The 16,304-nt window shown below is 35.7% G+C and overlaps 1 protein-coding gene across 1 annotated transcript in view; it reads right to left on the bottom strand.

Moving 5' to 3' along the window:
* Nucleotides 1-16,304, bottom strand: part of ndst3 (N-deacetylase/N-sulfotransferase (heparan glucosaminyl) 3) — a 102,155-nt gene that overhangs the window by 14,973 nt on the left and 70,878 nt on the right. Inside the window, exons 6-8 of the mRNA XM_088917985.1 lie at nucleotides 5,411-5,593; nucleotides 4,964-5,060; nucleotides 1,557-1,680 (exon numbers count right to left, since the gene is read on the bottom strand). Of these exons, the coding sequence (XP_088774111.1) occupies nucleotides 1,557-1,680; nucleotides 4,964-5,060; nucleotides 5,411-5,593 (404 nt within the window). The remainder of the gene's footprint in view (nucleotides 1-1,556; nucleotides 1,681-4,963; nucleotides 5,061-5,410; nucleotides 5,594-16,304) is intronic.

The following is a 16,304-nucleotide window of genomic DNA, read 5'->3' as shown; positions in this document are numbered from 1 at the left end:
CCTCATTTATCACATCCTTCCTGGTCTGTTAGTATGTATCTGTTCATTTCCCTATCTACTGTACCTACCTTTTGTAATACCATTAAAATCACAGAGATCAGCTTCATATGCTCTTAAACAACATTTCTTTAATGCTTCAAATGCACAAGCAATTCAGAGCATTTTGGTCTTTTAACTTTACTTTAACATTTAATTGTTTACATTTTATTTACGAATGTACTTTCCATTGCTCCAGTGATCTTTCTTATCAATACAGGTCCCAACTGTATCCATCCAATCTATCCACCCATCCAACTTCTAATGGCTTTTATTCAATACAAGGTTGCAGGGGAACTGGCCCTATCTTGGCAAGCATCAGGTGCAAGGCAGGATACACTCTGGACAGGATGCTAGTCCACTGCAAGGCAAACACAGACACAAACGCGCACACACTCACACCAGGGCCAGTTTTCTCAGAAGGCCTATCAGCATGCTTTGGACTGTGGGAGGAAACCACAGCACCCAGAGGAAATCCACACAAACCACTACAAACTCCACACAGATAGCACCTAAGGTCCAGAACTGAACTGAGTTCCCCAGTGCTGTGAGGCAGTAATTCTAACCACTTAAAAGTAAAAGTATTAAAAGTAATCTAGTGCTCCATAAATCACAACTTTTCTTTACGATACAAGGCATTTAAATACAAGCTAAATTTTCTTATTCTGTCATTTTCCTGGGCTTGCAAGTCTAATTTAATCAATGTGTAATTGCTGATTAATCAGAAATACAATGCTGTAAATAATGCACTATACAAAGTACAATAAATGTATTTTTTACTGAAGAGTATAAATCATGGGTAGAGAAAAATGTGAATAAACTGGAAATTGATATAATCACAGACACAAAAACGAAGGTTTATAAATAGCTATACAGTACAAACTTGAAAAATATAGGACTTTGAAATTACATTAAAGAACATTTTTCAGAAATGTTATAATCCAATGCATTATTGTTTTAACTTTCATGAAGGGCAACACATTAATCAATTCACTAAAGAGATACAATAAAACCAGCTCATACTAATAATTAGGTTTCTTAAAAATTGTCTCATGTTGAAATCTTCTTTATAAACAGAATAATTTTGGAGTTTCTTATTTTCATTCTCAGACTTTTTTTAATTTTGGTCAATATAAATTAATGCTTTTTAAGGAAAATGCAAAAACACATTAACATGAATGTTCAAATGGATGCACTGTATATTTATGTACAAAATAAATTTTCTTTACTAATTTTGAAAAATGTTTACAACTTAAGATTAAAATGTCTATCCAGACCCCACCTCTCCCAAGAACCATAAATTCCTCTAGTATTTTTTAAACAAACAAAACATGTTACATTAAAATGTACTTTGTGCAGAGAATACATTCTATATGCTTCCAGTTTTCTTCTGATCAACAGAATTAAGATAATTTTTATCACTCTTTTGTTAAAGCATTGAAGCAAATGAAACTCTACACATCAGGAAAGTTACAAAGTAAACCTACAATTTTAATATAGTTAAGAAAAAGAATTCCTACCAATCAATGCCTTTATGGTAGTTGTTGCCATTAAAGAACTGAACTTCCTCAAAGGTTTTCAGACTAGGAAAACTGCTGGTTATTGAAGGATGCATTATAAGGAATAGATACAATGCTGTAGTTCCTGCAAAAAAAAGACAGATACCGCCAATATATAATTTTATCATGATTTTAGCACATAAGATAATAAATATGACAACATAAAAATAGATCACAAAAGAACAAAACAAATACGAAGAGAATGGAAGCTAGATAAGCCCTTTTTGCACATACAAAAAAGGATCTGAACCACCCCTAGGTGTTTATTGAAAATGAAACTGATACATTATTTGCACTAGCACAATGTTTTGTAGATGTACTTCTTCTAGGAGTCGATGATTTTAGAAATGTATAACTGAAATCAATCAAACATGAGCCAGGGGCATCTCAGTCATACAAAAACTGTTTTTCTGGCTGCAGTTACACCCTTTAGATGTCACGCCTGATTATTTACAGAAACCTGTGAGATGTTATTGAATGAGAGCCCGGTACTCATCAGCACAGTTAAACCAGTTATATCCAAGAGTCACATAGTGTCTATGCTGTACTACAGGAAATTCCTAAAACATGTGTGAGTATGTGCCAGTCATAGCATGACTGCATCTGTTACAGAAAGAATTGGGAGAAATCTTTATCTTGTACTGTTATATCGTGTGGTGATTTTTAGAATATAATATAATGTTATATTAGACAGCATCCCAATCAGGACTACCATCCAATATCAACCAATTTATCATTTCAGTTTATAGTTCATGGATAATATGAAATGGCTGGATTAGAAATGATTTAACCCTGGATAGTGAATCCCACTAGTGTTTTGTTAGACAAATCTGTTTTGCTATCCATACTCACAGACCTAATAGCAATCAGTGTTGCTGACCAGGCTCTTTCATTTAACCTTTTCCATATCTTTTTTATTGATTTATTTGGATATTGTACGTCACATAGCTTAATCTTAGCCTGACCTAAAAATGAACTGGTAGCACTTCTATTTAATCTGTTTTAATGAAAAATAAACCCTTTTATTTACTAATTGAGGAAATGAGGAAGTATTCTCCACCACAGATGCACAGTTTGAACTCGGACACATTAGAGGTCGACAAACTGCCTATGAGCAACATTTTGAAAAAATAACAGACATTTAAAATGATCAAATGAACTATGCAATTTTATTTAAAAAGGTCACAAATCCCACATTTAATTAGTAAGAGCACATTTGTTCTTAATGGTTATTTCTTTTTTGAGTTTATACATTGTTCTACATTATATACATTGAACTCTGCAATGGTTCACTCCAAACAAGAAACCTCTAAACTAATTTTCCTATATTGTTGCTCTTGATTCTCAGACGAAATTCTCAGCATGTCCATCATTATACTGTGGCGAAAGGAAGCAGATTTTCAATCCAGTTTAATTTACACAAGAAAACTGTTGATAACAGAACATGCATTTTTAATCTGCAGAACAGATTCAGATGCAATGCCTATCTCTGTGTCAGCAACAACAGTGAGGTTTGAATTTTTTCCTTATTTATTTCTGCAATCTTAGCCACATTTCAGTTCTATCTGAAACACAGATAGGTTATTTTCACTTAAGAGAAGACTCGGTTTCTCAGTTTTTGAAAGTAGTCGTTCAAACAATCAGTTCCAACCAGGGACAATAGAGACGTACTGTATAAAGGAGCAACAAAAGAAAACATGTAACTTTGACATTTGGAACAAATTAAAAAAAAAGTGGACTGAATCATGTATTGCAGGAGAAAACGTTGACAGTTGATCTGTTAATATTCATGCACTGTCTATATAGATAGCAGAACAAAAGTGAAACACTTTGCATTGTTTTAATTCTTTTCACTCTATTTTCCTTCTTGATGCAGAAACACCCATGCTAGCCGTTTTGCTATGAGTTCATAGTTAAATCTGAGACATCTATATTTTGTAGTACAAAAAGTAACATTTCCTGCAGCTCTATGGAAATGCAGGGAAGAAGAAAATATTTTAAAGATGAGAAACACCCAACAATGAGCCATTTAATTTTGACTAGTAAATGAGATGAATTAGCTATTACAACACTTCATTTTGCCTGCTCATGTAAGTTTACTTTGGATTTGTTTGATCGTTTGTAAAGATACTCATCAATATGAATTACAGATTGTTATGATGTTTGATGTCTTCTCATCCAGACTAAAGCTTATATGTAACATTCAAAGTTGTTATAATAGTAGAAAACTCTAATGGAGTCTTTAAATATATACTGTAGGTGATGATAATATTCATACAGTATATTTTAACTCCTGATTATGTCTAAGATTTGAATACAACATGGTATTCAATGCAATGTAGGTGTTTACACTATAATGTAAGATTCTACCTTGGAAAACAGATTTAACTATCAGACATTTCAAAGGCTGGACCTTAAGAAGCATAAAAAGATTTGCCATTTAAATAATACTCGATTCAAGTAAGCATTTAGTATATTGTAGCTAAATTTCCTTTGCAATAATTATTGCATTGACAAAAGAATTATAACAAATAGTACATATTGTGAAGCACAATCTTTCCTTGTAATGTCTTATTAGTTTAAAAAACAGGGAGTAAAGCCATTGATTGGAATTAATAATAACTCTAAGGTAAGGTAAATAATTGATGTTCATATTTTAGAAATTATCTGATTTGAAAGTGAGCTTCTATTCTTTTGGCTTGTAAAAAAGATCTGTGTGCCAAGAAAATGAAGAACTACTTCTGCATTAATAACGACTTCTGGGGGCCTTAGGGCAATCTGAAAAGCATCTGTTCATCCTATGTTTACAAGACATTTCTCCTAAAAATATATGCAATATGTTTATTTAAAAAAAAGACATTTACAAAAACAAAACTATAAAACATTTCTTTTTCTAGTGCTCCTTTTTTTCTACTGCTCAGATGATTCCAGAGTTTGTTCTTGGGCTTTAGTAAGTAAATGCATACCCTGCTGATCTGTGTACTTTCATTTCTACTGGCCTGTTATTAAGACCTCTGCCCAGAGCAGTGGCCAGGCAATATATTACTCTCAATCTAAGAAGGGATTACTGTAGCCACAGACATACAGAATTTTATTTTGAAAGTAAATGTCAGACTTTCCGTTATTTCCTCCCTATTTAAAAGAAAAAGCTGAGTTAGAAAAAAGTCCAGCTGCCATCTAAGACATTTCTGATAATAACAATAAACCCTCTGTATGAAGCTCTCTTTCATGAATTATACAGTATATATACACTACATTTTTTTAGATGGGTTGTTATAGAAAACCATGTATACATTTCAATTAATTTTAAAGGCTGTTTTTAGGTATTGTATTTAATAGAGGTACTGAACATCATAGACTCTACATACCGGTCTTCTGAGGCCCAATCACCAAGAATCTGGGCAAGCGATCACAGGTTTTCTCTTTTGACCAGATATCCTTGTGTCTTCTGTCATCACATGGGTTCTGGTAATGATATGTAAAGCAATAAAAGTGCTGATTGAAAGAAAATCTCAAAGGATAAGTACCACACATAATCAATTCTATGTACTGTAATTAAACACGTGTATAGTTTTTGACTTTAAACAACCTTCAAGAATATAAACCATCAGGTTATTATAAAATATGCTTTGGGTTCATAATTCTCAATTAAATGGTGGTAAAATATTCACTGATTTTTAACCAATCAAATGCAATATGAAATATTCATGCTCTTTTGGCAAATGCTACACATTTGTTAAGAAAACATCCTGATTTATTATGTACATTTTCTCTCACTAGAAGACACAGCTTTCTCTAAGCACAATTTCACGTACCCGCCAAAGAGGTTCCTTCTGCTCGGGGAAGAGCTGGAAGTATTTGTGAGCCAGCTGGACTGGCGGCAGAGTACGCAGTTTGAGGTTGGTCCAACACTGAACAAAGTTGGCCAGGTTTGCAAATGTGTAGAGACCCAAGCGGTCATTTCCATAGTTAGATAAATGGGTCATAAAGATGCTGATCTAAAGGAGACAGGAAAAAACAGATATACTGTACATTGTGACGGTGGATTTAAGCACTAAATATTTTCCCTCTTCCACCACTAGATGGCACTACATCCACTCATAACTCCCGCAGCTCAAAAGATCAGGTTTTCAAAGCTATGAGCAAATGATGGCAAAATTATCTTTAAGAGATTCAGGCCAGGTCTGACAAAGAAACCTAATCTGTCAGATATGAACCCTTTGTTCATCCTTTTTACCTGCTAAATATAAGTGATACTGGAGCTACTGCTGAAAGTCTGCAAACTAAAAGATTACACCTTAGGAAAATTGAGAATTATAGACTTAGTGTCCACTTGCCACTCTTACAAGTGACATTTCTGAGAAAAAACAAATGATTAAAGCACACCACATCTGGACTGTTATGAGCAATTTCACTCACATGGTAGCTCTCATGGTATGTCATGTAAATTATAAAAGATATTTAGAATATCCATCCATCCATTTTGGTAATTGCTTCTTAAAATTTGGGGTCACAGGGGAGTCAGAATCTATCCGCCCAGAATATCCCGTTCAGGGTGTATAATGTCTTGTGCCCTTTGCTTGCCAGGATAGACTCTGGCTGTCTTGTGACTCTGAATTGGCTGAAGCAGTTAGAAAATGGATAGATAGATAAATACATTAGCATAATTTTTCAAAAACAGTCTTAAAGGTGTAAATTAATTAAAATAAACTTAACATAAGCTGCATCATATACACTTAAGCCTATAATTACATAACACAGCTACTGTACCCTTAATAGCTACCTCAGGCTGACAAAATAAACACTCCATGTAGCAGCACAAAATACTTTGGTAAAATATCTGAATACCATTCCGATTCCATTCTAGATACCCTGATGTTTACATATGAACATAATTATATAATAGTGTTGCCATACAGTGCAAAAAGTTCATCTTACAAATATGTTATTTACAGAAAAATAAAATTCTAAGGAAATCATGTATTTAAACAAAAGTAGAATATTTTTTATCTGTAGATTGTAGACTAAGCTAATAAATAATGCTTGCAAAAGAATATATTTTAACTCTTATTCTATGACAACCTACTTATAATTTCCATTTAACTTCTTATTGGACATTGTTAGGACATTCAGAGAACTTTTTAAGTTTAACACTTTGACAAGTTGAGGGAATGTAGCCTTGAATAGCTAAACTGAGAATGATTTCCCATAACCTGTTACCTTCCTTTATGATATTTGTTCTAAAACCTGGCATTCTCAATAGTTTTTTGCAAAGTAATTATCAGGTTGTAGAATGCTCTAAGTATGTTACTTAACTCCCTTGTCAAATATTTGTAAACCTCAAGAATGTTTCCAACACTATTGTGTTTCCTGTATTTCTACTTTCTACTATTTCTTCCAGTTGTCATATGACTGTAAAGGGCTTTGAAAAGGTTTCTTACAGAGAAAAGATGGTCTATGTATACACGGAACAATAAAGAACCACCTGCTGAAAACTACTGAGAAACGTCAAACCATAGACCTTTAAAAACTAAAGATCTCAACTATGTGTTGTGAAAATGTATTCTCTTTTAAGTTCAGAGAAATTAAGATAGGCGGGGGCCATGGGCTCATTTCTGGACCTGAAGTGCTATCTGCATGGCATTTGTATGCTCATGTGGGTTTTCTTTTGCTCTGGCTGGTTAACTGGCTTTTGGGAAAATGGAAGGGTGTTAGTGTGTGTCCCATCCAGAGTGTATCCCGCCTTACACCTGTTGCTTGTCGGGACAGGCTCCGGCTCCCCCGCAACTCTGTATTGGATAAAACAGTTAGAAAATGGGCACATGTATTCATTAAGATGTAAAGCAGGTCTGTTTTCCCTAACAAGTCTTGGATCAGTATTTTATTTATTGATTGTAAAGGGCTGGAAGAGCAACCCTGAATGTTTTTCCACTCAGGATTTCCTTTCTTGCCAGAAATTAAAACCCTACCAAAATCAATGATTCTTTTTCCTTAAAAATGTCTATCAGATGTTGTTAAAATAAGGAGGATCCCATATTAACCACAACAAAAAATCTACATATCCCTCAGGATTTGAGGAAGTTAAACAAAACAGCCAATTAAAATTGCTCACTACAGCATGAAAGCGCGGAGTAGTTGTTAGGGGGTCTGGAGTCATAACTGAACTGAGCTGTGAGGACAGATCCTTACAATGGGCTTGATCAGGTGCTTCACCTCAGGTGTTTTAGTCTACTGTCGTGAAAGTTGACACCCAAACCACAAAATGAGCTTAAAGTCAGTGTGTCACCTTAATTCATGCGAATTTGAGTGGTATTTCACTGCATCTTGTGAATGAATGGAACCCTTCTGGGCTCCAAGTGGTGGTCCCCTTTTGGAGACGTCTGCATACCTCATTTATTCCTTCCATAAAGCTTTTCAGTCATTCTAATTCCTGTTCCACTCTTGAGATCAACTCTTCAGTCAGTTTTAGGAAGGCCATAATGGGAGAATTGCACTCAACTGCTCCATGTCTCTCCATTACAATGTTTACTTTAAAGGATGTAAATTATTGGTGCATCTCAAGAGATACAAGTTCTATGCTGAGACAGCGAGTGAAAATCTCTTTCCATGAGAGTTGGCAATTTGCCTTGGCAGATTTTTTACCCTACTGACTCCCCACTTTTTTTCAATATGGTGCAAAATCTGAGCCTCTAGGTAGCTGTAAAGACAATTTCTGGTTACATTGTTGGCCTCAGTAATTTTGTTGGTTTTTACATTTAAACCTGTATGGTAAATATAGAGCAATTAATAACTCAAATATTTCCTGAATATCTGTTACTCCATTCATTTTCTAAACTGCTTTAACCAGTAAAGGGTCACAGGGGGAACTGGAGCTGGAGCCTAACCCATCGAATCACAGGTGCAAGGCTGGATAAATCCTGGATGGGATGCTAGTGCATCGCAGGGCAGGTACAAACACAGACACATACTGTACATTCACACCAGGACCAATTTTCCCAGAAACCAATTAACCTACCAGTGTGTCTTTGGACTGTTTGGAGAAAATTGGAGCACCCAGGGGGAACCCGTGAGAAAAGGGAGAACATACAAATGCAGACCCATACAGATGGCAGCTCCGTAACTGAATCCAGGGTTCCAGCGATGTGAGGCAGCAATGCAAACCACTGCATGCCACTCTTTTTCAAAAGAAATCCCTGCTGAATGTTAATTAGTCAAATGATGCTTAATTTAATCACAGTCAGTGAGTCAATATCAGACCGTTATATTGTTGCATTAATTTTAAAAGAGTCAGCTTTTCATGCAAATCTGCACCGTCCACCTTAAACGAATATAGTTCAAGTTGCTGATGACTGGCAGTCAGGAAGCTTTGCTGAAGTGTCATATCTGAAAGTTGGTGGTGCAGTTTGATATGGCTAGCAGATACGCCTAGGGGAAAGCAAGGGAAATGTCACAGAGGCCATTAAACCATGACTGCTTTTTTCAAAAAATGACATGTTCAGAATCCTGCTGTATGACAAAAAGGAAAGCAGATATTCTATGAGGTGCTCCCATTCGTTAGCAAATCCTTGAATCCTTAAAATTGAAGCCACATACACCAAATGACTACAAAAGGGTTCTTCAGTATACAATTCTCAAATAAAATAGATTTACATCCAAAAATAAACCATGGTTCTATATAACCCAATAAGAACCCTGACATACATCTTCTGTTTTTGTATATGTAAATGTTCCTTATGTTTGTTGAAAATAAACTCCAAATACATATTTTGAATTTCACAAGGTTAAGTTCTAGAATGTTATTAGTTATGCAAACTAAAAAATCCAAAACATTTTGAATTTATGTAGATATTATTACTTGTCAGTTTCTGAACAAGATTCATGTAAGGCTTTTGTCCCATTTTTGAATGAACAATGTTACGGATGTGCTTCGAATTCTCCAGGTTTGGGATCTAATTTCCAAGTTAGTGCCTGAAACAGGTTTTTTTTTGACTGACCATAGGTGGGGACCATTCTACCTAAGAATGCTTATTCTGCACCAGGGGCAGAATAAGAAAATATTTCTGTTAAACGATAGCTCATTAGCTTCTAAAAGAAAGGAGCAAAGTGTTTTTGGTTGTGTATTGTAATACTTGAACTATGCATCTAAGAAATGTTGTGGCTGTTTGGAGCCAGAATCCTTTGGTAAGCTGTCATGTTCCTCCTGACCACAGAGTGGTCAAAAGTTTGAGAACTACCTTCAAATAAAACATTTAATAAAGTGTATAGGTGATTACGACAGCACTGCAAATCTTTCTATTAATTGAGCAACACACCAAAGGTCACTGTAAATATTTTCCTACCCAAATAGTGCATTTGGATATCTATTTCAAACTGTGAAAAAAATTGCTGTATAGTCACATACTGTATGGTCAGGAAAAAACAGAATATTATCACCAAATGAATGGCATTTCTCCACTGGCAGCGGCTGCAAACCCTACCCTGGCACCTCTGGGCCTTTGACTTTCTGGATGTTGTTCCCTGTTGCTTGGATTCATGGCAAAGGTGAGGGAATTCTATTGTAATGGAAAGCGGTGGCTGATAACATAAAAGCACTATTAAACCCACCAGTTGTGATGACTGTGTTTTTGCAGGATTCCTTAGTGTGATAGGTTGTAGGACATTGCCAGCTGAGGTGTTATCACAGCAGTGATAATGTGTGTTTTATATGGGGAAAAATATGGGATTTTGTTTTATGTATTGTGTTTTTATTTTGTGCATTTTGTCTCATATTAATACATTGAAAGATGTTTTTTTATGTTGATCTATACAGATCTATTTTTGATGCTTTTATATATATTTATTAATTTCCAGTGAATTTACAGAGGGGACTACATGTTTAGTAAATTTAAACAATGTAAAGATATTAAAAAATCCATCAATGTTTTTTCTTTCAGCTTGTTGAGCTAATTTAAGTAAATTTAAGTAAATGGACAATTTAGTGATAAATGATAAGTATTACTTATGAAATCTAATTTCTTTTATATACATACTTAAAATTATGGTAATTAAATCTCATGTTTCTGGATTCTTTTCCTGATGAGGAATGATGTTGGGATTCTTATTTTCTTTGACTCATATTTTATAGCTACTAGATTCTCCTTCAGAACTTGAACAACACCTTTATCAGCTCTTTGACTTCCAGTTCCAGTCTTTTACGTGACATGCAAGCTCATTATCCTTAGAGAGTACTTGTATATTTAACGGCTAACAATAACATCATATCATCTTTTTGCTAGCAGAAGAGCAATTGTCATTTTTGTTGGTGATGGTGAGTTTTTTACCTAATTTTAAAAATATGCATGAAAATTTGAAAAGAAATGCAGCCTCATTGTGTGATGAAATAGCTATAGTCTGAGGACATTATTCCCCATTGTGCTACTGTAATGTCTAATTTTTTTCTTACTTGCTTACCTCTGTATTTTATCACCTTTACTTTCGATTCTGTAAGTTAATGCTGGAAATTAGATGTTTAAGATTTTCATTTCTGAAAAAGATACTTTCTTCTACCCTTAAGCTTTACTCTTAAACTAAGAAATTAGTGTTTTAGAAATTTGGAATCGCCCGTAATGTTTGTCATGCCTTTGTGATTTGGAATGAAAACAAATGAATAGATTAGAAAATGTTAACGTTAGTCATAAGTTAATGGAATAGAAGTTATTTAATAGAATAGAAAAGTTACAAATGTTAATCACTTTCAAAAGGTTCAGCTCAGTTAGAGGACAGGCTCATCCCTCCCCAACAACACCGCATACCTGCGAAAGTTGCTGAGTCACTGTGTTGCTCAGATCTAGGAAAGCCATGGCTAACTAATCTTAACCTACCCCAGTGACACACAGTTAATTGTGAGCCACCGTTTGGGGAATCCAGATGACAGTCGGGTACTGAGATGATACAGGCTTGGATCACAGAGCTCAGCCTGCACTCTGGTGAATGTCTTTACTTGAGCTGCTCAGGATGCCGCTGAAATTAAGTAATTAATGCAGTCCGACAAGGTGGGGTTTGAGGTCAGAGGAAGGTGTTGTTCAGAATTAATCTAATCGTAGCTCACCAAGTATAGTTTTCCATCATATACGTTGATTACACAAATGCACCATTATGTGATCATAATCTTACGTGTCAGGATTATACCACCTGCTGAGAATTCTGTTCACCTCTGAGTTCACTTAGAGGTCAGGTTTTGGCTGGGACATGGAAAAGAAATTGATGTTGACATTCCAGTTTACTGGACTACTTCCTTTAATGTTGGAGGTACACTCACAAAGGGAAGGAGGCACAATAGGCAGATTGTGACACAGCTGTAATTTTATATTTGAGGAAATAATAATTTTGTTTTAAAACCCTCAATTCAGAGTTTGTACCTCTGGGTTGAAATATGTGGTTTAGAGAAATGGTTCTCCAAGTGTAATATCGGATTTAGAGAGCAGACCACCCTGCTGAGTGTCATTTGTTGCATAGAAAGCAGCATTGACTCCCTAACCAGCTGTGTCTTGGGTTAAAGTTGGTTTGTCTTTGGGAAGACAAGTAATGGTACCTTTAGTCTGCAATGGGGGGGAGCGGTGGCTCTGTGGCTAAGGATCTGTGTCTGTGGCTGGAAGGTTGCTGGTTCAAATCCCGCAGCCTGCAGCTGGCAGAGGAATCCTACTCTGTTTGGCCCCTGAGCAAGGCCCTTAACTCCAACTGCTCCAGAGGTACTGTACAATGGCTGACCCTGTGCTCTGACCCCAAGCTTCTCTCCCTGTCTATGTGTCTGTGTCTCATGGAGAGCAAGATGGGGTATGCAAAAAGATGAATTCCTAATGCAATAAATTGTATAGGGCTAATAAAGCAACATTACATTAAATGGCCTGGACTCAAGGGTTGACATTTGACTAACAAAGCTCCATTAAACATTGTTAAAGATTCACTAACAATCAATTTTAGCATGAAAGCTTTTCTTTGTTCACTATTTTTACTTAAAATGCTATTCATCTCAAATTACAGAATACAAAAAAAAGTTTCACAGCATGCCTTTGTGTAAGTTAAAACAATGGTCATTTTTTAATGTTTGCACAACTGTCATTGGTCCTTAACCAGTCAAACATAATCAGAGAAGAGTGCTAATATTGTTAAGTAGGACTAAACCACCTGCTGATAAATCATTAAGGCCACGATATGTCTCTCACTTATTTTGTGGTTCAATATTTGGAATAGGGGAAAGTTTAATTTAGAATCCATTTTAGAGAGAAATGTAGTTCTGAATAGAATATTTTATTTGACAAGGCACCGGTTCCTCCCTTTCTCTATATGGTAACATGTGGCGTCAGTTACAAAGTGAATTTTATTCCTTCATGTCCGATATTCACACATTAGTCAATATCTAGTATAGAGGTAGAGTTATGTTAAATGTTTTTGTTAATACACACATATGGATGTTAAAGGGGAACTACAGTCCCAATTTCTCAGTAAATCTCAGTAACAAAATAAATTCATTGACAGTATCGCAAAATTTTACAAATTTAAAATTAAGCGCAAAATTGTGAACACTGTGAAAGTACTCCAAGTCACAGACTCCTGGTCTCACTATGGGGGAGAGCGAGAGTTCTGATGAATTGTGAAGTGAAGAAGCCCCTTCCTGCTCACTAGTTACTGTAATGACTAATGTAATGCGATGTACGAGCAAATAAGTAGGGTTTTTGTAACAGACATTTCACCGCAGAAATGTTCCAATGTGATCTGTATGCAGTTAACAAATAAATAGTATATGTTGGCAAAACCGTTTTGGAAGTCGAGAGGAATATTTCTATTGGATAAAAGAGATGTATTGTACTCATAGGCCTGCTTCTTTTATGTAATAGGGCTACTTCACCTCACCAGAAGTTTTGTTGCCTCCTTCTGAATCGCAGACTATGGTGCTACGCATACCTGGAAATGTTGTCTATTTTGTGATGTACAGTAAATTAGGTTTTACACTTCACTTTGCACTCATCAATGCTGATGCTTTCTAACCCTGAAATATAAAAATAGCATTGCAGTTCCCTTTTAACATATTTGTAATTTTACTTTGTTACCAAATTGTGCTGGAGATTAAGAAAACATGTGCCTTGTTTCTGCTTGGTGATCTCTGACAATAATGGGTGTACAATTGTAAAACTTTTATGAAACGCATAGCAAGCTTGTGTTGATATTGATTTTATATTTCTTATTTTATTGTTAGAACATCCTTTATTCAATTCTGCACACAGCCTCCTGTTTTATAACAATGTGGCAGAGTTGTTTGATAATCACGGGGACTTTTTTTTAAAAGAAAATTTCTTGTCTCTTTATGAGTTTCCAATTTATTTGATTTCTTACTGTAATAAAGAAGAAAGGACATAACGTTTATTATAGGCTGTGTTCCTTTGAACTATAAAATATGTAATAACAAAAGATATGCATTTGGAAGGGGAAATATGATTACACCAAGGGGTAAATTATTTTGGAATGATGTTCTGTTCAACATAAATTGGAAAAAAAGCCTGGTTAAAACCACAGAAATGTTGTATTTCTAATAAAGTAAGAAAAACACATTTTTAAATCTCAGAACATGCTACAGATTTTTTATATTCAAACATATCTATACTCCTACATTTATTATTTTCTTGTTCATTAATTACAGCTTTCTGAAATGAATTTTCCAGCAACATGTATGACTCAGCCAGCAGCCATATCACCCTGCAGCTCTCACCTGGCTACCCACTGAAGCTAAGCAGGGTTGAGCCTGGTCTGTACCTGGATGAGAGGCTTCCTGGGAAGCTATGGTTGCTGCTGGAAGTGATGTTAGTGGGACCAGCGGGGGGTGCCCACCCTGCGGTCTGTGTGGGTCCTAATGCCCCAATATAGTGGCGGGGACACTATACTGTAGTGGGCGCCATCTCTCGGATGAAACGTTAAACCGAGGTCCTGACTCTCAGTGGTCATTAAAGATCCCTGGGCATTTCTCAATAAGAGTAGGGAGTTATCCCGGTGTCCAGGCCAAATTTCCCCCCTCGGCCTTTACCGTGGCCTGCAAATTCTCCTCATGTATGATTGGCTTGCACTTGCCCTTGCGATGGACTGGCACCCCGTCCAGGTCGTACCCTGCCTTGCGCTCGTTGCTTGCCAGGTAGGCTCCGGCTTCCCGCAACACCGTATGGTACAGTATAATGACATGACATTTATGACTCAAAAGTCTTCAAGGTATGTTGACAGGGAAAGATGTGTTCATTTAATGTGAGAATGATCTTTATATGGTACTTGCTTATATAACTGGTAATTACTACTACCCTTTATTTCCTGCTAAATTTTACATTCACAAATCAAAATTTGCAGTCTGCAGCCGTAGATTCTAAATCTGCCTAGGCTAGATATGGAATCAGTAGAGAATGGATAGCTATAGTTTAAAGTATATTTTGAGTGATGCACAGAACAGATTTATACCATAAATAACTAAACAAAACCAGGAAAGTAGCAGCCAAAATGGTTAAAAAATCAGTTAGGAAGACTTTAAGAAGAGGAGACATGAAAGCACTTTATATATTGTTTTTGAAAAAAACGAAATAGGCGTTCACTGAACCGAACACAGTTTTTTTTTAAGTATTACAACAGCAAAATAACAGCAAAGGTAGAAGTAGAGAATATCAAATGACAAAGATGTAAATCTTTTATATAGGACATGGCTGATGACTTAAATTAATATTTCACTCAAGTGTTTCCCAGAGAAGGGACCAGACAATGTGCCTCAGACTGAGGAAAGGCAAAGATTCATATTAGATAATATTTGCATAGATGAAACAGGCATGTTGCAGATATTAGATGGACTTAATATTTACAGATATTCATGGTCTGGTGGTACCTCTTCTGTTATAGCGTTAAATGAGATGGCATTTATAGGTCATTAACAAAACTTTTCCAGTAGCTTCTCAACAAAAAGGGTTATACCCACTAAATAGCTGGGTACTGCTAATGAAGTGTCCATTCATAAACTAAAGAAGCATATCAAACCGACTAACAAAACTGACCCAATAAATTCTAAACCAGTAAGTCCTATTTTTTTAAATGTGATATTATGAAAAGAATCATTTAAACCAAACTAGGGGATCATTTATATGTCGATAAGATTTTCTGTGATAGTCAGAATGAATTTAATGTGCAGTCCTTTCTTGTCCGATTTCTTAAAGTTATCTGAACAACTAACAAACACCATGGGTACAAACAGAGAATATGGCATCGTATATTTAGATTTTTAGAAGGGCTTTCAATAAAAGATTAATTCTCAAATTACAGGCAGTATCCATTCTAGGTAAATCATTAGATTAAGAATTGGTTAATGACCAGGAAACAGGGCACAGATAAGGGGCAAATGCTGACTTTGGAGCAAAGTAATTACTGAATTACCACAGAGATCCGTATTAGGCCAACTGCTCTTCCTGATTTATATCATTTAGCAAGCAAGTCATGTCCACAGATTATACCAAAGCAGAAGAATTACCAACACTGTAGAGGCAGCAAACAAAATTCAAAATGTCTTAGACCAAATTCAAACCTCAGCAGACACTCAACACATTCCATTTAATGTGGACATTATATGATGATGCATGTGGATGGATGTTTGCCCGTTATGCCTTCCGACATATAGGGACAGCAACATCCTGCTGCTGTCATTAGTTTTTTTAC

The sequence above is a fragment of the Atractosteus spatula genome, chromosome 1 (assembly GCF_055471065.1).
Source record: "Atractosteus spatula isolate fAtrSpa1 chromosome 1, fAtrSpa1.hap1, whole genome shotgun sequence".
In the NCBI taxonomy this organism is placed as follows: Eukaryota; Metazoa; Chordata; class Actinopteri; order Semionotiformes; family Lepisosteidae; genus Atractosteus; species Atractosteus spatula.
This window is presented reverse-complemented; position numbering and strand designations above follow the sequence as displayed.